Raw genomic sequence first — 25,934 nt, 5'->3', positions numbered from 1 at the left:
TGACAAGGAAGAATCAGGATGGAACATAAACCAGCTGGAAGCCCGAGCAGTCAGACTAGCCTGCCTATGGTTCAGTCACAGAGTCCGAGGCGAATCTGTCAGTCATGTCGGACAACGCCACAACAGTTGCCTACATCAACCACCAGGGAGGAACCAGAAGCCAACAGGTCTCCCTGGAAATAGATCCCCTAATGGGGTGGGCAGAAACAAATCTGCAAGGGATCTCAACTGCCCACATTGTGGGAAAAGACGTTGTCACTGCAGACTACCTCAGTAGAGAGCGTATGGACCCAGGGGAGTGGACGCTGTCGACCACAGCCCTCCAATTGATAGTAAACCGCTGGGGAACCCCAGCCAAGGATCTACTGGCAACCCGGTTAACGCCCAAGTTCCCAAGTTCATCAGCCGCAGACGAGAACCGCAATCCCAGGGAATTGACGTCCTCATCCCGACCTGGCCACAGGAAAACCTGCTGTAAGCTTTTCCCCCATGGCTACTACTGGGCGGGATCATCCGCAAGATAGAACATCACAGGGGGCTAGTACTGCTAGTGGCCCCAGACTGGCCAAGAAGGCCATGGTACGCAGACATGCGAAGACTTCTTGCGGGGAACCCTCTGTGTCTACCTCCACACAGGGATCTCCTCCAGCAAGGACCGATCCTCCACGAAGACCCAACTTGATTCTCACTTACGGTCTGGCCATTGAGAGGACTCGCCTGACGAAGAGCGGATATTCTAAGGCAGTGATTGACACCTTGCTCCGAGCATGCAGGTTTTCCATGTCTCTGACTTGCATACGAATATGGAGAATATTCGAAGCCTGATGTGAAGACTACAACATTCTTCCGCGGACAGTCAAAATTCCCATAATCCTGGAATTTCTTCAGGACGGCTTAAAGAAGGGGTTGTTTCTCAACTCCCTCAAGGTTCAGGTGGCCGCTCTGGCCTGCTTCAGAGCCAAAGTGGACGGCATCAGTCTATCATCCCATCCAGACGTCTCCCGCTTCCTGAGAGGGTTCAAGCAAATCCGACCACCATTAAAGTGGCCAGTGCCCATATGGAATCTCAATCTAGTACTAGACTTCTTAGCGGGAGCTTCCTTCAGACCTACATGTGGTCTGTCACTACGGCTCCTGACCTTGAAGACTGCATTCCTAGTGGCAATATGTTCAGCCCGTCGCATCTCCGAGCTTCAAGCCATATCATGTAGGGAACTGTTCCTCAGGTTCACACCGGGATCCATACAGCTTCGCACTGTCCCCTCTTTCCTTCCAAAGGTGGTCTCTCATTTCCATCTAAACCAAACCATCTTGCTGCCATCTCCAGACGAATATAAGGACTCGGAAGACTCACGCCTTCTTCGCCATCTAAACGTTGGCAGTCTCCTAGTCCAATACCTGGAAAGATCAGAATCTGTACGAAAGACGGACCCACCTGTTCGTCCTTCACAACAGAAAGAAGCAAGGGGAATCTGCCTCGCAGGCAACCATAGCCCGCTGGATCAAAGAAGTTATCAAGGCAGCCTGTGTAGAGGCAGGGAAACCTCCACCTCTTCAGGTCAAGGCCCATTCTACAAGGACCCAGGCAGTGTCCTGGGCAGAAACCAAGATGCTGTCACCTGCTGAGATCTGTTGGGCGGCAACGTGGTCCTCCATACATACCTTCTCGAGGTTCTACCGTCTGTATGTCCAGGCCCGGGAGGACACATCGTTTGCAAGGGCAGTACTAGATGGGCCACAGGCAGCCTTCTACCCTGTTCAGGAGTAGCTTTTGAACATCCTATTGGTCCTGAGTCCATCTGCTACATGCTAGGAAATGGAGAAATTACTTACCTGATAATTTAATTTTCCTTAGTGTAGACATATGGACTCAGCATCCCGCCCACGGCTGCCCTAAAATCCGGAAACTTCGGGTGACAGTCCCTGAGAGCAAGACAAGCACGGGGACGCCAGTTATTACCCCTAGTTCAAGACACCCTAGTTACCAGGTGTCGGCGATTTTTGGTTGAGTGCACTGGCCAATTTAGTGGTGGTCGGATTTGCTTGAACTCTCTCAGGAAGCAGGAGATGTCAAGTTAATCACGTTAGCCAAGTTAATCAAGTTATTAAGACACACATATATCCACAATTGCTTTTCGAGGAGAATACTGAAGAACTAAGCTTCCTGCACGGGTATATGTAGGCTGACGTCAGATTGAAATCTGACTCCGTCTCCCAACTGCTATCAGGAGCACACTATACCCATTGGTCCTGAGTGCATCTGTCTACACTAAGGAAAATGAAATTATCAGGTAAGTAATTTCTCCATTTCTGGCGTCGTCGGACTTGACAGAAGCTTATCTTCATATCCCAATTCGAGCCGATCACTGGTATTTCCTGAGGTTTCAGGTTCTGCGACATTATTTCTAATTCCAGGCTCTTCCCTTTAGGTTAGCAACAGTGCTGCGCATATTGACAAAGGTGATGGTGGTGGTGGTGGCAGCTGTGGCGGCACTCAGGAAGGAAAGTATCCTGGATGATTTGTAGATTTGAGCAAAGTCAGAAGTGGAGTGTGTTTGCTTAGTCCAGAGGGTACTGCAACTTCTGGAGTAATTGGGCTGGGTGACGAACCTAACAAAGAATCAGCTGATGCTGACCCAGTCATTGGAATATCTGGGGGTGTACTTAGATTCCCGGTTAGGGAAAGTGTTTCTGACTATGGAGAGGGTAGTCAAGTTGCAGGCTCAGGTCCTGAGGCTGCTGCGCCTATCTATGCCCAGGGTCTGGGATTACTTGCAGGTCCTGGGTTCCATGGCATCTATGCTAGAGTTACTTCTATGGGAGGTGTTTGCTCACATGCGTCCCCTGCAGGGGGCCCTGCTATCCCATTAGAATCCGCTTTCAGAAGAATTTCAGCTTCCTTTACCTTTACCGGAGGATACCAGGTCCAGTCTCTTATGGTGGCTGTCTCGGCACAATCTGGAGTGCCCTACTGGGTACTGGTGACCAATGATGCCAGCATTTCTGGTTGAGGGGGGGGGGGGGGGGTTTGTCAAGGGAGATCAGCCCAGGGTCAGTGGTTGCCGGAGGAGGCGACCTGGTCCATCAGCCGCCTGAAGACTAGGGCAGTGCGCAAGGCCTTTCTGGCTTTTCTTCCCTCATTTGAGGCAAGTCAGTATGAGTGTTCTTGGACAATGCGATGACAGTGGCATACATCAATCGCCAAGGCGGTACGAAGAGTCGTCTAGTTGCACGGGAGGCACAAGAGCTGTTCGTCTGGGCGGAGAAACATCTGGAAAGAATAGAGGCCTCCCATGTCACAGGGGTGGACAATGTGCAGGCGGACTTCTCAGCAGACAATGCCTGGACCCCAGAGAGTGGGAGTTGTCGGTGGAAGCCTTTGCCTTGCTTCAGGCAAGGTGGGGGGCAGGCCAGCAGTGGACCTCATGGCATCTCTGGGAAATGTGAAGGCGGCTTGTTTTTCAGTCACAGAAGGGAGGTTGGATTGGAGAGTATCGACGCTCTAATTCATCTGTAGCCGACTCGACAGCTCCTGTACGACTTCCTGTCGTGGCCTCTCATAAGTCAAGCGCTGCACTGAATTGAATATCATCTGGGCAGGGTGATTCTGGTGGTGCCTGAATGGTCACGCCGGTTGTGGTTTGCGGACCTTTTGCAACTAGCTCTGGACGGTCCCATTTACTTGACCCATCTGGTAGGGCTGTTGGAGCAGGGACCTGTATTTTCAGACCGGGAGGATCGCTTCTGTCTAGCGGCTTGGCTTTTGAGAGGCGATGGCTGCATTTGAAGAGTTATTTGGAGCCTTTGATTGTGACTTTACTTCAGGCAAGGAGACCTTCCACATCAATGGCTTATGTCCTGGTGTGGAAGGTCTCTCTCTTTTACAAGGAGTGGACCAGAATAACATCTGACCAGTAGGTCCTGGAGGTGGTAAGAGACAGTTACCCCTTAGAATTTTCTCGGCCGCTCAGGGACGCCTTTGTAGTTTCCTGCTGCGTCTCTTGGAGCAAGCGGGAGGCGATGCAGGACATGCTCCAGCACTTAACAGATTCTATGCGCCTTTGTTCCAGCAGGGCAGGTATTTAGTGTACTTTGTGGTGCTAAAGAAGGAAGAGACCTTTTGGCCCATTCTCGATCTGCAGAAGGTGAATGCTGCCCTCCGGGTGCAGTGGTTTCTGATGGAGACGCTGCACACAGTGCTGGCAGTGGTGCGCAAAGGGGAGTTTCTAGTACCCCTGGATCTGTCAGAGGCCTATCTTCATATCCCTATTTGACCCGAGCATGAACGGTTTCTGAGACTCATGGTTCTGGGAGAACATTTCCAGTTTTGAGCTCTTCCCTTTGGGTTAGCGACGGCGCCACGCGCATTCACAAAGGTGATGGTAGTAGTGGCGACGGTTATCAGGGAGGAGGGCATCCCGGTACACCCGTACCTGGACAATTGGCTCATTTGAGCGAAGTCTGAGGTAGTGTGGTCATTCAGTCCAGTGTGTGCTCCAGCTTCTGGGGGCATTGGGCTGGGTGACGAACCTCGCAGAGTCATCTGAAGCCAACTCAGTCCTGGGCACTTGCTTCAATACCCGACTGGGGAAAGTGATCTTGACTTTGGAGAGAGTCCTCAAGCTGCAGAGTCAGATTCTTCGGTTGCAGAGCATGGCGGGGCCCAAGGTATTTATTTATTTATCGGATTTTATATACAGTCATTCAGATTCATCATTATAAATCCATCATAACGGTATGGGATTACCTGCAGGTCCTGGGGTCCATTGCGTCTTCGTTGGATTTAATGCCATGGGCTTTTGCTCACATGCGGCCTCTACAGGAGGCTCAGTTATCCCGGTGGAATCTACTGTCGAAGAATTTCAGCTTCCATTACTGTTGCCAGAGGATGCCAGGTCTAGTTTCATGGCACAATCTCGAGAGGGGAATGGATCTGGAAATGCCCGACCTGGGTACTTGCAATCACGGATAAGAACATAAGAAATTGCCATGCAGGGTCAGACCAAAGGCCCATCGAGCCCAGATTCCTGTTTCCAACAAAGGCCAAACCAGGCCACAAGAGACTAGCAAGTACCCAAACACTAAAAAGGTCCCATGCTACTGATGCCAGTAATAGCAGAGGCCATTCCCTAAGTCAACTTGATTAATAGCAGTTAATGGACTTCTCCTCCAAGAACTTATCCAAACCTTTTTTTAAACCCAGCTACACTAACCACATCCTCTGACAACAAATTCCAGAGCTTAATTGTGCGTTGAGTGAAAAAGAATTTTCTCCGATTAGTCTTAAATGGGCTACTTGCTAACTTCGTGCAGTGCCCCCTAGTCCTCCTATTATCCGAAAGTGTAAATAACCGATTCACATCTACTCTTCAAGACCTCTCATTATTTTAATGATCTCTATCATATTCCCCCTCAACAACCCTAACTTCTTCAGCCTTTCCTCATAGGGGAGCTGTTCCTTCCCATTTATCATTTTGGTCGCCCTTCTCTGTACCTTCTCCATCGCAACTTTATCTTTTTTTAGATGTGGCGACCAGAATTGTACACAGTATTAAAGATATGGTCTCACCATGGAGCGATACAGAGGCATTATGACATTTTCCGTTTTAACTATTCCCCCCTTAATAATTCCTAACATTCTGTCTGCTTTTTGACTGCTGCAGCCGACAATTTCAAAGTATTATCCACTTTGATGCCTAGATGTTTTTCCTGGGTGGTAGCTCCTAATATGGGAACCTAACATCGTGTAACTACAGCAAGTTATTTTTCCCTATGTGCAACACCTTGCACTTGTCCACATTAAATTTCATCTGCCATTTGGATGCCCAATCTTCAAGTCTTGCAAGGTCCTTCTGCAATGTGTCACAATCCACTTGTGATTTAACTACTCTGAATAATTTTGTATCATCTGCAAATTGATAACCTCACTCGTATTCCTTTCCAGATCATTTATAAATATATTGAATTGCATTGGACCAAGTACAGATCCCTGAGGCACTCCACTGTTTACCCTTTTCCATTGTGAAAATTGACCATTTAATCCTACTCTTTGTAATCCATGAAAGGACATCGTCTCCTATCCCATGACTTTTTAGTTTTCTTAGAAGTCTCTCATGAGGAACTTTGTCAAATACCTTCTGAAAATCCAAATACATTACATCTACTGGTTCATCATTATCCACATGTTTCTTAACCCCTTCAAAAAGATGAAGCAGATTTGTGAGGCAAGACTTCCCTTGGGTAAATCCATGTTGACTGTGTTCCATTAAACCATGTCTTTCTATATGCTCTGTGATTTTGACCTTTAGAATAGTTTCCACTATTTTTCCCGGCACTGAAGACAGGCTCACTGGTCTATAGTTTCCTGGATCGCCCCTGGAACCCTTTTTAAATATTGGTGTTACATTGGCCACCCTCCAGTTTTCAGGTACAATGGATGATTTTAATGATAGGTTACAAATTTTAACTAATAGATCTGAAATTTCATTTTTGAGTTCCTTCAGAACCTTAGGATGCCAGCCTCTCTGGATGGGGGGCGATTTACCTGGGGAAATCAGCCCAGGTCAGTGGTCGCCAGAAGAGACAGCTTGGTCGATCAATCGACTGGAAACCAGAGCAGTGCGCAAGGCCTTGTTAGCGTTTCTTCTGCTCGTTCGGGGCAAATCAGTTCGAGTATTCTTGGACAATGCAACGACAGTAGTGTACATCAGTCGTCAGGGTGGTACGAAGAGTTGTCTAGTGGCATTGGAAGCACAGGAGAGCTGTTCCTGTGGGCAGAGAAACATCTGGAGAGACTAGCTGCTTCTCATGTGGACAAGGTGCAAATGGACTTCCTGATTGGACAGCGTCTGGATTTGGGGGAGTGGGAATTGTCGGCGGATGTCTTCGCCTTGTTGCAAGCAAGGTGGGGCAAACCAGTTATAGACCTCATGGCGACTTCGGCAAATGCGAAAACTGATCGCTTTTTCAGTTGCAGACGGGAGGGCAGATCGGAGGGCATAGACCCTCTAGTTCAACTGTGGCCGACACACCTCTTGCTGTATGTGTTTCCTCCATGGCCTCTCATAGGAAAGGGTGCTGCGGTGTATCGAAACTCATCCGGGTAGGGTGATTCAGATGGTGCCCAAGTGGCCACAGAAGTCCGCAAATCACGGCTGCTGTGTCTCGCGATAGATGGACCCGTTCACTTGGCTCATCTCTCAGGGTTACTTCGTCAGGGACCTGTATTTTCAGACCGGGAGGATCATCTCTGTCTAACGGCCTAGCTTTTGAGAGGTGGCGGCTCCATTTGAAGGGATATTCGGAGTCGGTGATTGCAACTTTGCTTCCGACGAGGAGTCCTTTCACTTCAATGGCTTATGTCCGGGTGTGGAGAGTTTTCGAATCCTGGTGTTTGCTGAATAGAGTACAGCCCTTAGAGGTGGATGTCCCTCAGATCTTGGAATTTCTGCAGTGCGGGTTATCTAAGGGGCTAGCGTATAATTCTCTTCATGTCCAGGTAGCAGCTTTGGGTTCCCTGCTTGGCAGAATTCAGAGAAAACTGCTGGTGTCTCATCTGGATGTGGCTTGTTTCCTGAGAGGGGGAAAGCATCTGCGTCCTCTGGTGTAATCTGAATTTGGTTCTTAAGGTGCTGTATAGGCCCCCTTTTGAGCCAATGCAGAGGGCATTGTTGAAAGATTTAACCCTGTTTTCCTGGTGGCTATCTGTTCGGCTAGGCGAATTTCTGAGCTGCAAGCGTTGTTGTGTAGGGACCCTTTTCTCCTTTTTTCGGACGATGGAGTCTCCTTACGATTGGTTCTGTCCTTTTTGCCAAAGGTAGTCTTCTCTTTTCTCCTTAATCAGGTGATTGAGCTTCCTGCCTTTTCGAACTTGGCAGCCGATTCTTCGATGGCTAGAGAACTTCACTTATTGGACGTGCGTAGTATCCTTTTGTGATATCTCAAGGTGACAAATCCCTTTCGGAGATTGTATCATCTGTTTATCATGTTCAGTGGAGCAAAGAAGGGAAATAAGGTTTCCAAAGGCACGATTGCTCACTGGTTAAAAGAGATGATAGCTTTGGCTTACATCTGCAAGGGCTGGCTGGTGCCGGAGGGGTTGCGAGTGTATTCCACTAGGGTGCAGGCAACCTTGTGGGTGGCGTGTCAACTGCTTTCTCCACAGGAGGTCTGTCATGCAGCGACTGGTCTTCCCTCCACACTTTCATCAAACATTATCGCTTAAATGTGCCTGCTCCAGAGGAAGCGATGTTTGGGGGAGAGTGTATTGAGTGCGGGTCTTCCAGGTTCCTGCCCAGAATAGAGGGGCTTGGGTACAACCCACTTGTCTGGACTGATCTGGGATATGAACAGGAAAGGAAAATTGGTTCTTACCTCTAATTTTCATTCCTGAAATACCATGGATCAGTCCAGAGACCCATCCTCTTCTGATGAGACTTCCTCGCTTCTGGAGATGGCTAAGCTGATTGAGCTGGCAATCGTTTTGATCAGAGTGATGAAAACTACATAGTTGGTTTATGTTTTGTTAAGTCAAGGGGGCCTAGTTTGTAGAGGGCTCCAACTTTGTGTCTCTGTTTGCACAAGGTTTATTGGGGGTTTTGTTAAGGTCGACATCTTGGCTTGGGTACAGGTCAATACTGAGGGACTGCAGGTGGCACTCTGTTATGTAGCAGTGCCTCAAAGTTTTGTTCTTTGCCTCCAAATGCTGGTAGGGATGTATAAATCCACTCGTCTGGACTGATACATGGTACTTCAGGAACGAAAATTAGCAGGTAAGAACCAATTTTCCTTTAATTTATTGCCCCTCTTATGCTGCATGATACGTGGGGATACCTGTTCAAGGAATTTTTCCATGGGGGGCAGAACTCAGCTCCCTTCCCCCCAATTCCTGGGATCCACACTTGTCTCCACAGGCCCAAGTTAATCATCACCGTTGGTGCCCTGGATGATGTAGCCTCCCTTCCTGCCTGTCAGCATGCTTTGGCAGAGCAGTTTCCAGGGAGAAGTGGGAGAGCCTGAGAATGGGCAATCAGCATTGCTAAAGCAATGCCCTGATAGCGGATGTCCATGCACTTTCAAGTGCCAGAGCACTGGTGGTAATCGACACTTGAGCCATTGAACATTGCCTATGTGAGCTGCCATTGAGCACCGTCTGACGTTGGTGCCACACTCTACCAAGCACCCATAGGCGCCATCAAGCATAGTGTAGGCGTTGTTGACAGAATTGGGCAATGTAGATGCCATCAGCACTAAGTGCCATGATCATTGGAGTGGGGTGCCATGGAGTGCTATAGAGCATCGTATGGCACTGAGCCATCAATGGATAGCGTTGTTGGGCACCACCAAACGACACCGGTATCGAAAACTTCCAAGCAGTATTGGTTGCTATTGGGCATCATCTGGCATGGGATACCACTGAACACCATCTGATGATATTAGACACCAGACATCATTGGACTACGGCTCTGGGCACTGAGAAAATTGGTGCAGGTGAAATACACAATGGGTGATAGGCAACGCTGGCACAGTTGCAGAGGAAACAATGTCATTTCCCACCATGGCAATAGAACATCTGCCATATTGAGTAACTTACATGTGACCAAACCTCTCTACCTATAATATATGTGGCTGACTCTCTAAAAGTTGAGAATTTAGTCCAATCCTGAATGTAAGTGCTTTACTTAAGGCCTGATAAGTATGCTTTCTCTCAGTGCCTTCTTTCTCAGGGAAGTAAATGTTTTATTCTTCTTTCTCCTGATGAATTTGCTTCTGGGTAGCTGCTTTCTACCCCAAATATCCTCAGTAACCTACTGGATTCAGGGAACCATCTGGGGATGGCAACAGATTCCTGTAGAAAGTATCTTCTCCTAAGCATTGGGTAAGGATTTTATCCCACCATGTGGTAGATATGTCTATCAAAGGACAGCCTTATATGTGCTTTACATTGGGTGGGTGTCAGTTGAAGCTGATGGCTGAGCCTTTCACTGTGTTGTGAGATGTCAGTATGGTGCTCCCAATGGTTGAAAGCTCTTTTGTGCCTCGGCACTCTTGTTAACATAACCTGACCTCCCAGGGAAGATATTTTCATTAGTGGCCACTCGGCAGTTTGGGGGTCTGCCGCAGACCCCAACTGCCTTTCTCACCTCCTTCAAAGTCCATCCCCCCCCCCAAATACATTGTTTCTGTGCACATTGCTAAATTCTGTAAAGGAACCTGCTGTTAATCTTCAGATACTAGTAATCCACAGCCTTCTATCTAGAAGGCTCTAAAGCCCCCCAGATGGTCAGCTCAGGTTTCTTCTTGACATAAAAAAAACCCAACAACAACAACAAAAAAAAAAGCCTATAATGTCTATAGCCAAGGGCTCTGTTTCTCTCAGTTAGGGAATTGTGCCCTCTCTTTTGCTCAGGAGGTCCTGGGTCTATTGGGGCATGTCAAAGCTCACTCTGCTGGAGCTTTTGAGGGTGTCAGTTGCAAAGCTGCAAAGTGGGATTTTTGCCACACTTTCACAATGCACCCCTATTTTGACAGGGGGCTCCTGACATGAAACTGAATTTTAAAACAGTCTGTCCCGCAGGAGTCTCTTTGCGTATTAGGGCCTAACTCCATTCCCTCCTAGAACCCATTATTGGTTAGATTGCCTCAAAAAAATAAATAAATAAAATAAATGTGGGTGGGGGCGGGAATGCAGATTACATGAAGGCACCACTGTTTGGTGGTTCCATCACCACCTAAAACAGTAGTGCCTTTTGGCACTGTTTAGTTTTTTCCTTTTTATTTGAGGCAGTCTGGTAGCTTGAGAGTTCCCCACATGTGATGACTACCATCCTGCTTGTCCTCAGAAAGCGAAGTTATTACCTGTAACAGTGGTTCTCCATTAGACAGCTGGATGTCAGCCCTCACAATACCCTCCCGTCTCCCCTTGGAGGTTCCCCTCACCCCACTAGGGCCCCTGCCTGGGAGACAGGAAGGTGGCTAAGGCTGCACATGCTCAGTCGAGAATGCTCAAAATTTCTAGACGTTTTAAAGTCAAAGTTCTGTGCCGGGCTCCATTGCATGATGTGTAAACCACACACGAGGACTGACATCCTTCTGTCCATTAGAGAACCACTGTTACAGGTAATAATTCACTTTCTTCTGATGTAGACACAAAGCCTTGCCACCCCTGTTTAAGAGTCCTTATTTTTTGGAAACATTTGTAACCATCCATTCCCACAATAGTGTTTGTTTACTTAACTAGTTTTTAAATCAAACTCGTAATAAAAATTGTATCTAAAGAAAAAAATTGAGATCTAAATCAAGTCTGATGAAAAGAATCCTCAGTTTGGGGGATGGTTGAGAATAGAAAAAAAAATAAAGAAAAGAGAAACAATCAAAATTATATATTTCAGAAATAAATCCAGAATTATTAGCTGTGCATCGCTAACTTGTGACATCTGGACACAATGCAACTTCCATATCCCATCATAAAACTGAGCTAATAAAAAGGTGGTCTGATGGTCTATCAGAGTATGCACTAATAAATATGGAGTACCTTACAAGGCATTCATCTCTCAGAAAACATGACTTCAGTACAACATCTTGAATTATGCAATGAGAAGTTACTCATTGAATTGTAATGAAAGCTGTCCAAAAAAAAGTAAAAATCCCATTATCTGGCATGCATGGGGCATGGTCCATGTCAGCTAATCAAATCTGAAAGCTTCCTTCTCTAGGCAGCAGCCTCCAGAGAATAGGAAAATAGAGGGTGATGCAGGAGTGAACAGAGCACAGAGCAGAACAAAGCTGCTCTGCTTCCTAATCCAGCCTCCTCCTTCCAGCTATTTCTCTTTCCCTTCCTCTACTGTCCCTTGCTGGAGCAGGAGGAGAGGCAGAAGGAAAGGGAGTGGATAGCTCTGCTGTGCTCCCTAATATTGACTTTCATTCTATTTTAAGCACCTTGGCATCAGTTTAAATAAATAAATAAATAAAAGCCCTGCTGCTAGATGCCTTTTAGTTGAGTGCCATACATAGGCCAGATTATTTGGTCTTGAATCAAGCATTCATGGAAATTGCTCATTCTGCAGCATTGTGGAAAGACCTTTATCTACGAGAGCCTTGACTTCATCATAGCCATAAAAGGTGTATCACGTTACCCATTCCCCCACTTACCCATTGATGTTGGGATTGCTGCGTCAGTACTGGCATGGTTCAAGTCCTACCACCTGCAGTCGCACTCAGCATGTTAGAATAGGTTCCACCACTTGCTCTTAGGCTTGGCTATGTCCACAGCCTTGTTTAATGTGTGCCAGACTCCATTGTGCCATTTACTTGTAACAGTAGGCTTATTATATAGCTCTTTACAGATGAAATTCAGTTTTATTTCCCCTTTCAAATCATCCTGGTCAGCTATTCAGTTTGTATCGATTTGCTAATTCTCTATTCCAGGAGTGGCCAACTCTGGTCCTCAAGAGCCACAAACAAGCCTGGTTTTCAGGATATCATTATTTAAACTGCTGCCAAGGTGCTTAAAATAGAATGAAAGTCAATATTAGGGAGCACAGCAGAGCTATCCACTCCCTTTCCTTCTGCCTCTCCTCATCTCATGCAAATTCATTGTGGATATCCTGAAAACCAGGCTTGTTTGTGGCTCTTGACAACCAGAGTTGGCCACTCCTGTTCTATTAGAAGCTGGCTTCAACACAATAAGTTATCATTAAATATTAAAAAGACAGAGGTAATTGTGCTTAGTCGCACTTCTTCGATGATTATTCCCTAATCATTTCAGCTTGATGGGCATACCCCTCAAGTCACTCAGAAAGTACAAAACCTGGGGGTAATACTGGATTTCATACTTTCTATGCAACCTCATGTAAAATCAACAGTACAAACATCTTATGCAGAATATAAAGCAGATAAATAAAATAAATTGAAACCCTTTCTTGAATCAGATCACTTCCATACTGTACTGCAGTCACTAATACTTTCCAGATGACTACTGTAACTCCCGTTATTCTGGCATACCATACATTCCGCTAAGGCCTCTTCAAATCATCCAAAACTCTTCCACTTGTCCTTTAACAGGAATTCATATCCATGAACATGACACTCCATTCCTTCACTCACTACACTAGCTCCCAATCCATTGGTGCATACAAATTAAACTGGCAGTTATCATGCACAACCTTTTTAAATATGTTAACTCCCCATGGATCAGTTCGACATTGAGAGTTTATACCTTTTCCCATACACTTTGGTCCTCCAATCAAGAGGTTTTGGAAAGGAAATCAACCCATCTTGGAGTTCTCCTGTCTTCGATGCATGTCATGTCTAGAAAATTTGCTGTGGCTAAGACACCAAACAAAGTTATTAGACCCACACACATTTCTACATTTTACTGAGTTCAAAACAGGGCTGCTTGCATCTTCTTTCTCATTAGTCTCCTCAAAAGGAGACTACTGTTTCGTGCATCTCCTGCTGTGAGCCATCCTAGAAACATCCCGGAAGCCCCGGATCTTCACATTATTGAATGTAAGGATTTTCTTTCCTCGCAGATTCTGGGAAAAGCTAGTGAAAGGGCTCTTACTTGTTGGAGGCTCTTGGCTGTCTCTGAGCTGTTCTGGTGGGGCAGTTGGATGCATTGAGAATGTAGGCAGCCACTTTTGTAGACTCGGTTGCCTGGCGGTTTCATAAGATTTCCTGCCTTCAGATTTGGTGTTTCCTATTCCAGGAGTAGATGCTGCAGTTAGTTGAAAGCCTTTATAATTGCTGACGTTTGATATGGTAAGTCAGGAGAAAGTGTTCTTTCCACATGAGGGTAGAACTAGAGAAGGAAACAAGTCATAAAATGGATTTCTAACGTATTTTCTTGCAAACCGGGCATTCAGCCAATTCGAGCTCTAGCCCCTTGTACTCTTCTCTTCGGTGTTTTCCAGCATTCCCTCCCTGTTGAGACGAGAGACCCAGGTTGCCATGCATGGTCTTATTGCTTGGTGGTTTAGCAGCTGAAGCATGTGCCAGCTGTTGGACTGGCTGGGCCACATTCCTGGACTGATGCAATCAGTTAAGTTGTTTGAGGGCATGTGTAGGGTTGCAACACCACAAACCCTCTGTGCTGAATATCTTAAATCTTTAGCCATCCAGGAAAGTGTCGTGGCATTGCACTTATGATTTTAGATTAAAATTTGCCACAGACAAATTAGTTAGTCTTTCTGCTAAAACTGTGCTTATTTTTCATGAGCTATATTATAGGTGCAACCGCTTTAGTTAGAGAGAGAGTAAATTTGTGGTGTGTTAACTGCGAGTTGTGTTAAGAAATTTAAAGAATTTAAATAAATATGAAGGGTAGGATTTGAGAGGATGCACAATCAATAGCAGAGTCCTTTGAGCTTAAACATAGGTGAGACTAGAATACATGGCAATCATAAGCACTGATAAAGCTTTCTTGTCATTGATTATTGCCTCTTAAAGCGTTGTGTATCAACGGCAGTGTGGCAGAAGTCCTGCGGTGACTATAAAGACTTTGTTGCCCAATGGCCAAAGAGCATTGTGCTTGAGGATAATTTTTGCCTCTTTGAAGAATCTGAATGCATGGTCTGACAAATGTATGCTTGGTTTTTCACAAATCATGGCATTAAAAATGTATGCAAAGTGATTTTGTAGTCTTTTTTTTTAATTAATTAATTTATTTATTTTTAAGCCTGCCCACAGCAGTCCCATGAACTCTGGCAGCAGCCATGTTGGCGCAGAGGGCCCCTAATTATTTTGCACGTGCTGGATGTGATTATGAAGTCGCAAGTGACATCAAAACTTGATTGCCTCTCACAAAATTTTCTATGCATGGCTGCTCCTAAGCATTTAGGGGAACAACTTAATGAAGCTTCAAATATGACACTGCAGAACAGTGTTTAATTGGTGGATGAATGTTGCCACTTTTGCATACTTTTGCTGCTTTTACACATATCAGCAAATGAAGGGTGCAAGACACTGTTGCCACGGCAACTGCCACCCTCAAAAAAAACAGTGATCAGAAGTGCAGATGTGCCACACGACAGTTCAGTTAAGTAAAATAGTCTCTCTGAAATGTAATATTTTCTGGCCCGTGTACTCTTAGTGTTAACATTGTCCCTGGCAATCTGGTTCTTTGCATAATTGGAAGCTTGCTTTCTGAAGAAATGCCCAGCACCATTGTTCCCTGTTAGCTGTGCGGGCGCTTGCAGGTAGTGGAAGAAGCTCACGCCGGAAAATGTAGCAGGCACTAGAAAAGGAAAATAAGTGGTGTTTCAAAGAAGACCGCATACAGATATGGACACGATGTTGCACACAAACCTTTGATGCGCAGACAGCCTTCAAAGAATTAGAGGAAACACTGCCCAACACTATGTCCTTTTCCCACAAATTGTCCGCTGGGATATTTTGCATGGCAATTAGCATTTCTGCAATTTAAACAATGGATGACTGCCAGCGGTTTAATGTTCAACATGGGGAAGACCGAGCTGATTGTGTTGTTCAGAACTGTCCTAATTCATTTCAGGTTGGTGATTGGACCATTCCAGTTTTGAAATGGGTCAGGAACCTGGGCTTCATATCTGATTCTAATTTATCTTTTCAGCCACAGGTCAAAGCAGTGGTAGAAAACTCCAGCTGCTGTGCAAATTAAAGCCTTTTCTTGATTATGTTGATTTTTGCACAATCGTGAAAGCTGTGATCTTGCAGGATTTGACTATTGTAGTGCAGTATGCTTAGTTTTACCAAATTCCACAGGAGTTGCACTACAGGCAGTTCAAAATGCTGCAGCTAGAGTGTTAACAAGCGCATGTCATTATGACTATATTACACCTGTTCTACTGTTTTTTTGCTGCACTGGCTTCCAAATTTGTGGCTAGTAATAGTACTTAAAATTTAAGCTCTGGGCGTTCATTCATAAGGTGATCTATGACCGAAGTCCAGGCTGGCTTGCTTGCATGTTGAAGGTTTACAATCCATCCCGTATCTTACGATCTTCAAATAAAAATCTCTTGGAGATTCCCTCTGTCTGTTCATGCTATTTTTGCGATACAGGGGGCCACACATATAAAAGTCAAGCCCAGTTGTATGAAATGTGTTGCCGTCTAAACTTGGGGCCGAGACAGGTTGGAAGTCTTTTAGAAAAACAATTGAAGGTGTTTTATTTTAGGCAGGCGTTTAGAATATTATTGCAAGTTAGGCTATTATGTAATGTAGCATTGGTGACTAACTTATTGACATCTGTGAAAGATGTGTATGTACTAAGGCATGGGCAGCCATTATTATGAGCAATGTTCTGTCTTTGATATGTGTACTTGTCATTGATAACTATTTATGAATGTTTTATTTTTAACCTGCCTGGAAGGGATGATAAGCGGGTAATAAATATTTACCATAAATAAAACAGTTGCTAACTGTTAACACACAATTTTGGAATTTGATTGTGGCCAGCAAGCTTCTAATTTAATATATGCAAATATTGCATGATCAATGCCTTAAACATTAGTGAAAAATCGGATTTATGCACCCACAGAATTGTGGTTTGCTGTGATGCAGGCACACTGGTACAGTTTGGAGGGTTTTGGGGTTTTTTTGTTAAATAAATCAAAGTATATTTTGCTTATGTTAAAAACATGATTAATGAGAAACATGTTTGTTTGAGATGGAAATCTATTATGTAATTTTGTAAAGTGGTTTAGAGATTGTTCTATAATATGCTGTACATCGTCCAGAAAGATTTTATCATCAGTTAGGCGATTAATAAATAATTTTAAATAAATAAATTATATCAGATCAACTATACTAAGCAGAGTAGAATAGCAGTTATTTGAAGTTGAAAATTGCTATACCTCATAATAAAGATATTGTGGTACTCTTTACAGCTTTGTGCCTGAACGGTGGCTAGATAATATGCTTTCTGCTGGCATATTGTGTTAAAATGTAGCTCACGCATAAATAGAAAATTACTGTTATTTTCTCCCTAATTTTTTGACTGAACGTTTCCTTGCTGTCTTACCCTGTACTGGGGAATGCACAGACCTCTAGTAGGATCCACAGGTGCTCTATTGCTACCTCTGTATGAAGCAACAGATCTAGTTTAGTGGTGCCCAAACCTGCCCCTTAGGGATTTTCAGCCAGTCTGTTTTTCAGGATATCTGCAGTGGGTGTATATGAAAGAGCTGCATACATTGTCATTCCAATCTCATGCACACTTATTGTGGTCATCCAGACAAACTGTGCCCTCCAGAATTGGATAGGGAAATGGTGGGAAAGCATTAGGTGCGCTTCACACCAAAGGGCACCTGAAGAGGTCACTGTAGCCAGGGGCAGCTCACCAATCTCGATCTTGCGACAGCACTAAAACTGATCAAAAATGTGTACCTATATATGTGATAGCAGTCATTGTGAGACACTTTGCTTTTCATTATTAGAGGATGTCTGATGACTTCAATCCAGAAACTAAAGCGAGTCCCTCAGAGCTCATGTCAGGTAACGTTTTAATTTTTCTACCATTGCTCAACAAGCGTGATGGGTGAATGAAAGAGTGCGGGCTAAAATTCGGAGTACACAACAAAGACAGTTTCCTAGCATGTGGATAGATGGATTCAGGACCAGTGGGTTAATCACCTCTACCAGCAGATGGAGACAGAGCAAACTGACGTCACAGTATATATATATATATATATATATATATATATATATATATATATATATATATATATATATATATAGTCCTGCTATGACATCAGCCTGCCAGTATTCTCCGTCTCCAGCAGATGGTGGATGTGCATTTCCCTACAAAGGATTGCTTCAAATTTAGAGGAGAATTAATAGGAGCTTTGAGTTGCCCACTCTCCTGGTCCCTCCCCCAGTTGAGAATTCCTGAGGTTATTTCCATGGTCCCTCAGATGAATGCCTTGGTCCAGTAGCTGGTTCTTCAGCCGACGTGGACTTAGCTGATTTAAGCAGCTGAAAGGCAGCGGGTGCAGGAAACCAAACATGGCGGTAACTGTATGTGCCCTTTCCTCCTGCATCCGGAAACGGTCTCTGTACTCAGCCAGGAAAGGCTGAGCTCAGGTAAGTTTAAAAAAAAAAGACAGAGACAGAGTAGAGGGGTTGTTGTAAGACTTCCTCCAGTCTCCATGCTCGGCGCGCCGTTCCGACGTTCATTCTCGCTCCTATGGGGGTTAAGGGACCTGGGCAGCCTGGGGGTTGAGCAGCCCAGGTGGGCTAGCTGCGCTGTTAGGCTTCTTTCTGTGTGCTGCGTGGTAGGCTGCGGCGGTGTTTTCGCATGCCATTTTTCTGCGCATTCGGCTGCTCTCTCCAGGAGCATCTGTGCGTGCAAATGCGACTGGCTATGCGTCTAAATTGTGCACCCAGTTTCTTTTGGGCGCGCTGCCTGTGCGCACAATCTGGAACATATTGGTTGTGCACTCAGGATTGGCATGGTGACAGTGCACTTAGTTTTCTGGCGCATAGCCTTGGGACGCCTATATTTTGTGTACCTAAATTTTTTTAGCATGAATTCTGCTGAACGCACATCTTGTCGCCTGTTAAGCATACTGACAGACTAATGGCGCCTATGGCTATGAAACCTAAGTGTCTTTCCCTCTGTGCTGTCTAGAGTGCCCTCTATTGTGCTAGTGATGCTTATAGGATCAGGGAGAATTATCTTGCTCTGATTTTACTAAGCCTGGGTCTTCCCAGCCTGATAATGGCCTGGTTAAGGACATGTCAAGAGGGATGCCTGACCTTGGAACTCTCTTGACTGGTTCCTCAGCAGGGGATGGCAGCTCAATGTGCGCTGCACAAGTGCCTTCTGGTTCTGGCATGGATCCTTCTATCTTTTCTTGGATAGAATTTTTTCAAGGATTGCAATCCTTTCTTCAGGTGCAGTACTCAGCCCCGTCTAATCTTGTCAGATCACATCCTCAGACGGTGGCCTCTCCCTCTTCCGGTACTACTGTTAAGCACTGATTGACTGCAGGTACTCTCGATAGGAATATTGATGGCACTGATGAAGAGGCAAATCCGGACTCTGGAGGATGGGAATATTTCTCCGGGACTGGAACCATATAGGACTATGTTGCGGTTCTTTCATAGAGATGAACTGCCGGCCCTGATTTCCCAGATGCTGGGAGTACCTGGGACAGATTCCATGTCTGAGCGAAAGAAAAATCCCATTTTGGTTTCTCTGCATAAAGCTTCCTGTTTTTTCCCTGTTATGGAGGCCATTCAAGAATTGATTGATCTTCAGTGGGATGCTCCAGAGGCAAATTTCAAAGGGGGTCGGATCTTGGAAGGCCTGTACCCCCTGGATCCCATGGTGAGAGAGTGTCTTCGTTTTCTGAAGTGGATGCACTGGTCTATGCCGACTCTAAACGGATGACTCTCCCCGTGGAGAGAGGAGCGGCTTTGAAGGATGTGCAAGGATTGAGGCCATCCTTAAGCAAGCATTTGAAGCAGTAGCAATGCCCTTGCAGATAGCTTCTTGTTGTTCCCTAGTAGCTCGCTCATTTGCTTCTCTCTCAGAGGAGCGGCTTTGAATGATGTGCATGATAGGAGGATTGAGGCCATCCTTGAGCAAGCATTTGAAGCAGTGGCAATGATCTTGCAGATAGCTTCTTGTTATTTCCTGGTGGCTTGCTCTTGTTTGCTTCTCTCTCAGGAGGTTGATGACTGGGGTGAATTCTAGGGCAATTATGGAGCATGCCACTGCCTTTTTTAGCAGATGCGGGCTGCAATTTGGTCTGCATTTCGGATGGAGATGTGGCTTCGGTGATAGCGGCTAGGCATCAGTTATGACTGAGAAATTGGTCAGCCGATGCAAACTCCAAAGCTAATCTTGTGAAATTGCCTTTTAAAGGTTCGCTTTTGTTTGGGAGTGAGTTGGAGAAACTGGCCAGTAAATAGGGTGAATCCCTAGTTCCTCGGTTGCTGGAGGATAAGAAGCAGTCACCACGCCCCTTTGGTATGAGGGGTCATCTCAGGGGTTCCAAGCGGTTTTGTCCCTACAGAGGGGTGACCTTTCAGAGAACTCAGCCTTTCAGTAGGTCTCGGTCCTTTCGTCCCATACAGCCCAGGTGGGGCGCGGGCTCAGGTAGTGGAACCTCCCAAGCCTCCCAATGAATGTTTGCCAACCCACCCCTGAGAACAGGAAATAGTGGATGTCTCTCTCCGTCTCTAATCAGAGGTGGGTCGAAATCACATTGGATCCTTATCCCGATCACAGAATCCCTTCAAAAAACTATCACCTATTGGAATGACTGCCTTCAGCCAATAAAAGACCTACTCTCTAGCCTCAACTTAGTATTGAATGGCAATAAAACGGAAATGCTCATTATCTCCCAAGACCCCTCCACCATCTCATCAAGCTCCTCTCAATCAACAAACTCAAATAGCAATTTCTCTCCTGCCATCAGGGATCTAGGAGCCTGGCTAGACAACAATTTAAACCTAAAAAAGTTTATAAACACCACCACAAAGGACTGCTTTTACAAACTGCAAGTCCTCAGAAAGCTAAAACCCCCTCCTTCACTTCAATGACTTCCGGCTAGTACTCCAATCCATCATACTATCTAAGCTCGATTATTGCAACTCCCTTCTACTCGGACTCCCCACAAACACTATCAAACCCCTACAAATGGTACAGAACGCCGCCGCCAGAATCCTCACAAACTCCAACAAAAGAGAACATATCACTCCAATTCTCCGCAACCTTCGCTGGCTTCCTATTATTTATTTATTTATTTATTTAAAAATATTTCTATACCGTCTTTACAAACTAGTTTGATCAAGACGGTTTACAAGAGACAAATTATAAAGAAAAAATTAACCAGAAATTAAATTTAAATCAATTAAAATAAAAATTATAAAATCAAATAAATTAAAATCGAATTAACAACAGAAGTTAAATAAAAAGTTAATAGAAAGAATAAAAATACATTATATCTTTATAATCCCTACTCTTATAAATAAAATAAACTAATTTTTAACAAAAACAAGTAAAGTTAGAAAAGGAAATAGTAAACCTTGAGGATATAACTCATAAAGAGCATACTCCTAATAGATGTATAATCAGGCAATCAATAGATACATAAGTTTTGTAACTTATGAAACTTAGGTGTTCAGATTATCGAGATGGCCATATGCAATCTTAAATAAATAAGTTTTTACTGCCTTCTTGAATTCACTATGACTGGTAATTTGCCTTAAGAAGTTAGGAAGTGAATTCCACAGCAAAGGTCCTGCCACTGAGAAGGCTCTTTCCCTGGTCATATTTAGTCTTGCCAGTCTAACTGTGGGAACATCAAGCAAATATTGAGATGTAGATCTGAGGTGTCTCGTCGGTTTATACAACCGTAAAGATGTACAAAGCCATGTTGAATCAGGATCATGAATTAACGAGTGAATTAAAGAGAGAACTTTGTATTTTACACGATATTTAATCGGAAGCCAGTGTAACTTATGCAAAATCGGAGAAATATGATGTCTCATCGGCAATCCTACTAATAAACGAGCCGCTGAATTCTGTATTTGTTGTAATGGTTTTATCACGGAATCTGAAAGACCCAAAAATAGACTATTACAATAGTCTAGACCAGAAAAAATGAGAGCTTGAAGCACAGTTTGAAAATCATTTTTGAAGAGTAAAGGTTTTAATCTTTTTAAGGTGTGCAACTTAAAAAATGAATTTTTTACCAAATTAGAAACATGGTGCGATAAGGATAGATTTGTGTCTATTTGGATTCCCAAATTGCGGGCGACTTTCTTAACTTTAATTACCTCACTACCTAGAGTGACCAGTGGAGGAGGGCCATTTATAGGGTTCTCTAATACACTCAGAAGAAGAAGTTCTGTTTTTTTGGCATTAAGTTTAAGTCGACTATGGCTTAACCATTGTTCAGTTGTCTTAACATAAAGGTTACACAATGAAATTGTCTCGGCCCAGGAAGATTTATAAGGGACGTAAATTTGGATGTCATCCGCGTAAATCTTAAAGTGAACATCCAATGTAGCTAGAATATGGCACAGTGGGAGAAGATAAATATTAAACAAAACCGGTGACAAGGATGACCCTTGCGGGACCCCAGTATTTTGAATATAAATTGATGAAGATTTGCCTTTAAAATTTATTTGGCAAAATCGGTTGGTGAGATAGCTGGTAAACCAGTTCAATACTGTAGCTTGTATACCAATCGCTTGAAGTCTAGATAATAGAATCTTGTGATCAAGCGTGTCAAACGCTGCTGATATGTCCAGTAGGATCAAAAGATAATCAGTATTAGAATCAAATCCTCGTATATAAGTGTCAAAAGATGAAAGTAAGAGGGTCTCGGTTGAATAGCCCTTTCTGAATCCATGTTGATCTGGGTGTAAAATGTCATGTTCTGATAAATAATCTCTCAACTGATGAAGCACGAATGATTCGATTGTTTTAGATAGAGAGGTAAGAGATGCGATTGGTCTGAAATTCGTGAAATCTAATAACGAAGATGTTTTGTTTTTTTGAATTGGTGTGATAGATGCTAATTTCAGTTGATGTGGAAAAATACCAGATTCCAGTGATTGGTTTATGATAGAGCATATTATTTCTGGACAGTAATCACCTAATTCTTTAAAGATGGCACCCGAACAGGGATTTAATGGGGAGTTAGATGCCTTTTGTTTTTTTATTATTTTTTGAATTATATCATTTGAGACAAGATCAAATGAACTCCAGTTATAAACTGGGGTATGGTCTGCATAATTTGGGTAAGGTAAGTTCTTAAATTCTGCAACAATATTATTTGTTTTTTGTTGAAAAAATAAAGCTATTTTCTCACAGGTGTCCTCTTCAATCTCCGAAAACTCGGAACTCGGAGGTGACACCAGTGCCTTGACTATATTAAACAGACTTTGTGGATTTTTATTAGCCAAATTAATTTTATTTGCATAAAACTCCTTCTTAGCTATATTTATATCTTGTTTGTATTTTCTCAGTATTGCAAAGTATTTGTTTTTATTTTGCATATTTTTATGTTTTCTCCACCGACGCTCATTTTTTCTCAAGGATTTTTTTAATTCATGTAGCGCGTTTGTATACCAAGGATTACTTAATTTCTTTTCCTTGTGGATAACCGTAGGTTTTAACGGAGCGATAGTATTTAAAGTGTCTATAATGGCATTATTCCAACAGTCAATTGTTTCTTCTACTACATCTTGCACTGTTATTGGTAATTTATTAGCGAACTCAATCACAAATTCCTCATTTGTAAACTTCCTTCTAATATTAATCCTTTTTCTAGAAGGTAATGCTGTGATAGTATTATTCATGACTGCTGAAAAGGAAATTAAATGATGATCAGACCATGGAACTTCTTCATTCTTAACTTTATCCAAGGGAATAGTGGTCGATAAAGAATTATAGAATACCAAGTCTAATGTGTTTCCTTTTCTATGAGTGGGAGCGGAGATTAATTGCGACCAACCTAAGCCATTCATGGCTTCTAAAAATGAAATCACATGAATAGGCTTATTTGGTAGATTTACATGTACATTAAAATCCCCTAATAAAATAGTATTTTCCAAGTTCAGTTTTAAAGATGTAATAAGTTCTAGAAATTTTGATAAATGCTTCTCTAAAGTAGTTGGGGGACAATACACAATAATAAGATTCACTGGCAACGCTGTAATTATAAGAATTTCAAATGGATCTGTATCTACTATAATTTTTCTAGTTGGATTAATAGAAGATTTTATAAGCGCCACAATTCCACCTCCTTTACGTTTTGTTCTAGACAGTGAGAAAACCTTATAATCATTCGGGCATAGACTATTTAGTATTACCGTATCTGTTTCTGCTAGCCATGTTTCTGTTAGTAATAAAAAGTCTGGCTTTTTATCTTTTAAAAGATCTGTAAAAACAGGAATTTTTTGCCTAATAGATTGGGCGTTGCAATACACAATTGAAAGTGCGGCAAATAAAATGGGTAAACTAGTAGTTATAGGAGAGATGGTACATAAATTATGCCTATTTATACCTATGGACCTATAACATATACTACGACCATTATATAATGAATTGTACCGACCCTGTCCAAACACTTTCTGAATCTCCATGTTGTCTCTTTCTTTCTCAGTCTGGTACTTCCGTATTTTTGCTCAGGTCTCGCGAAGGGGCTCGCAAAGGGGCAGGCCCCTTTGTCTCACTCCTTCGTCGCGCGACGCCTTCAGTGGCTCTGCGGTTTTTATCAGCGTCACCCCCAGATGACGTGTAGAGGGGGGGCGTGTCTAGCCGAGGCTGGATCGCTGTAGCGCGGGAAGATTGCTTGGAGACCAAAGCTCGCTTGTAAAAAGCTTCCTCAGGTAAAAACAGTCTCAATAATAGTTGATCTCTCGGTAAGTAGTGCAAATTCGGAGGTCAAGGCAAAGGTTTTGCCCCTCCAGTGACTCCGCGGTTTTTATCAGCGTCACCCCCAGATGACGTGTAGAGGGGGGGCGTGTCTAGCCGAGGCTGGATCGCTGTAGCGCGGGAAGATTGCTTGGAGACCAAAGCTCGCTTGTAAAAAGCTTCCTCAGGTAAAAACAGTCTCAATAATAGTTGATCTCTCGGTAAGTAGTGCAAATTCGGAGGTCAAGGCAAAGGTTTTGCCCCTCCAGTGACTCCGCGGTTTTTATCAGCGTCACCCCCAGATGACGTGTAGAGGGGGGGCGTGTCTAGCCGAGGCTGGATCGCTGTAGCGCGGGAAGATTGCTTGGAGACCAAAGCTCGCTTGTAAAAAGCTTCCTCAGGTAAAAACAGTCTCAATAATAGTTGATCTCTCGGTAAGTAGTACAAACACAGGATCTCTCGGTAAGTAGTGCAAACACAGGATCCTCTTTAAAGTTCTCACAATCGTTCACAAAGCGACACACAAACTCGCTCCCATCATGTTAAGCACACAACTTCAACCTTCAACCTCATACATCTTCCAGACCCATCAGAAGCGCATACAAAGGCACACTGTATGCCCCGCCGGCAAAAACATCACTAAGGAAATGAGCACTATCTTCAGCAGGCCCCCACCAATGGAACACGCTCCCCCCAGATCTAAGACTTGAACCAAGTCATCAGGAGTCATCAGGAGTCATCAGGAGTTCAAAAAAACCCCTAAAAACCTGGCTCTTCCGCCAAGCCTTCCCAGACACTTAATGCTGCCTAGTTGCAATGATAACTTAATGAGGTGGTCCATGATTGAGTTTATCATATTCTGACTTTTTAACGGTATTATGATTCTGAGTTCAAACGTTTCTTGTAACTATACTATACTTTGTTCAATTTGTACTTTGTTCAATTGTTCTATGTAAAGCCCCCCCCCCTTTTTTTGGGGGGGCATTTCACTGTTTTATGTAAACCGGAGTGATTTGTATTTCATACAAGAACCTCGGCATATAAAAAAATTAAAAATAAATAAATAAATAAAATCAGTTGGTCCTGGAGGTGTGATACAAGAGGGATATGCACTGAGTTTCGCAGTGTTCCTCTGGACATGTTCTTGGTGTCTCCCTGCCACTCCCTGCAGAAGAAGCAGGCAGTGGAGTATACACTGTCAAGGCTCCTCAGTCTGAGAACTTTGGTTCCAGTACCCACGTCTGAAGAAAATACGGATCAATATTCCATTTATTTCGTTGTGCCCAAGAAGGGAGGGTTCCTTTTGTCCCATCCTGGATCTCAAAGGGGTCAACTGTTATTTGTGGGTGACTCATTTTCACATAGAAATTTTGCACTCAGTGATAATGACTGTGCAGTCGGGAATTTCTGACCTCCCTGGATCTGTCCAAGGCATACCTCCATATTCCCATCTGTTTTCTGTATTTTGCGGTGTTGGGGTGCAATTATCAGTTTCAAGTCTGGCCACCGCTCCCAGAACTTTTTCTAAGGTTATGGTGGTGGCAGAGTTGAGAGAGGATGGGATTCTGGTACAATCGTA

General features: G+C 43.9%; 1 protein-coding gene across 1 annotated transcript in view; it reads left to right on the top strand.

Annotated features, from left to right (window-relative positions):
- The window catches only part of TTC3 (tetratricopeptide repeat domain 3), a 331,906-nt gene that overhangs the window by 116,573 nt on the left and 189,399 nt on the right, over positions 1 to 25,934 (top strand). The window contains exon 16 of the mRNA XM_029603249.1: positions 17,415 to 17,472. Within this exon, the coding sequence (XP_029459109.1) occupies positions 17,415 to 17,472 (58 nt within the window). The remainder of the gene's footprint in view (positions 1 to 17,414; positions 17,473 to 25,934) is intronic.

Source organism: Rhinatrema bivittatum, chromosome 5 (genome assembly GCF_901001135.1).
Source record: "Rhinatrema bivittatum chromosome 5, aRhiBiv1.1, whole genome shotgun sequence".
Lineage (NCBI taxonomy): Eukaryota > Metazoa > Chordata > Amphibia > Gymnophiona > Rhinatrematidae > Rhinatrema > Rhinatrema bivittatum.
This window is presented reverse-complemented; position numbering and strand designations above follow the sequence as displayed.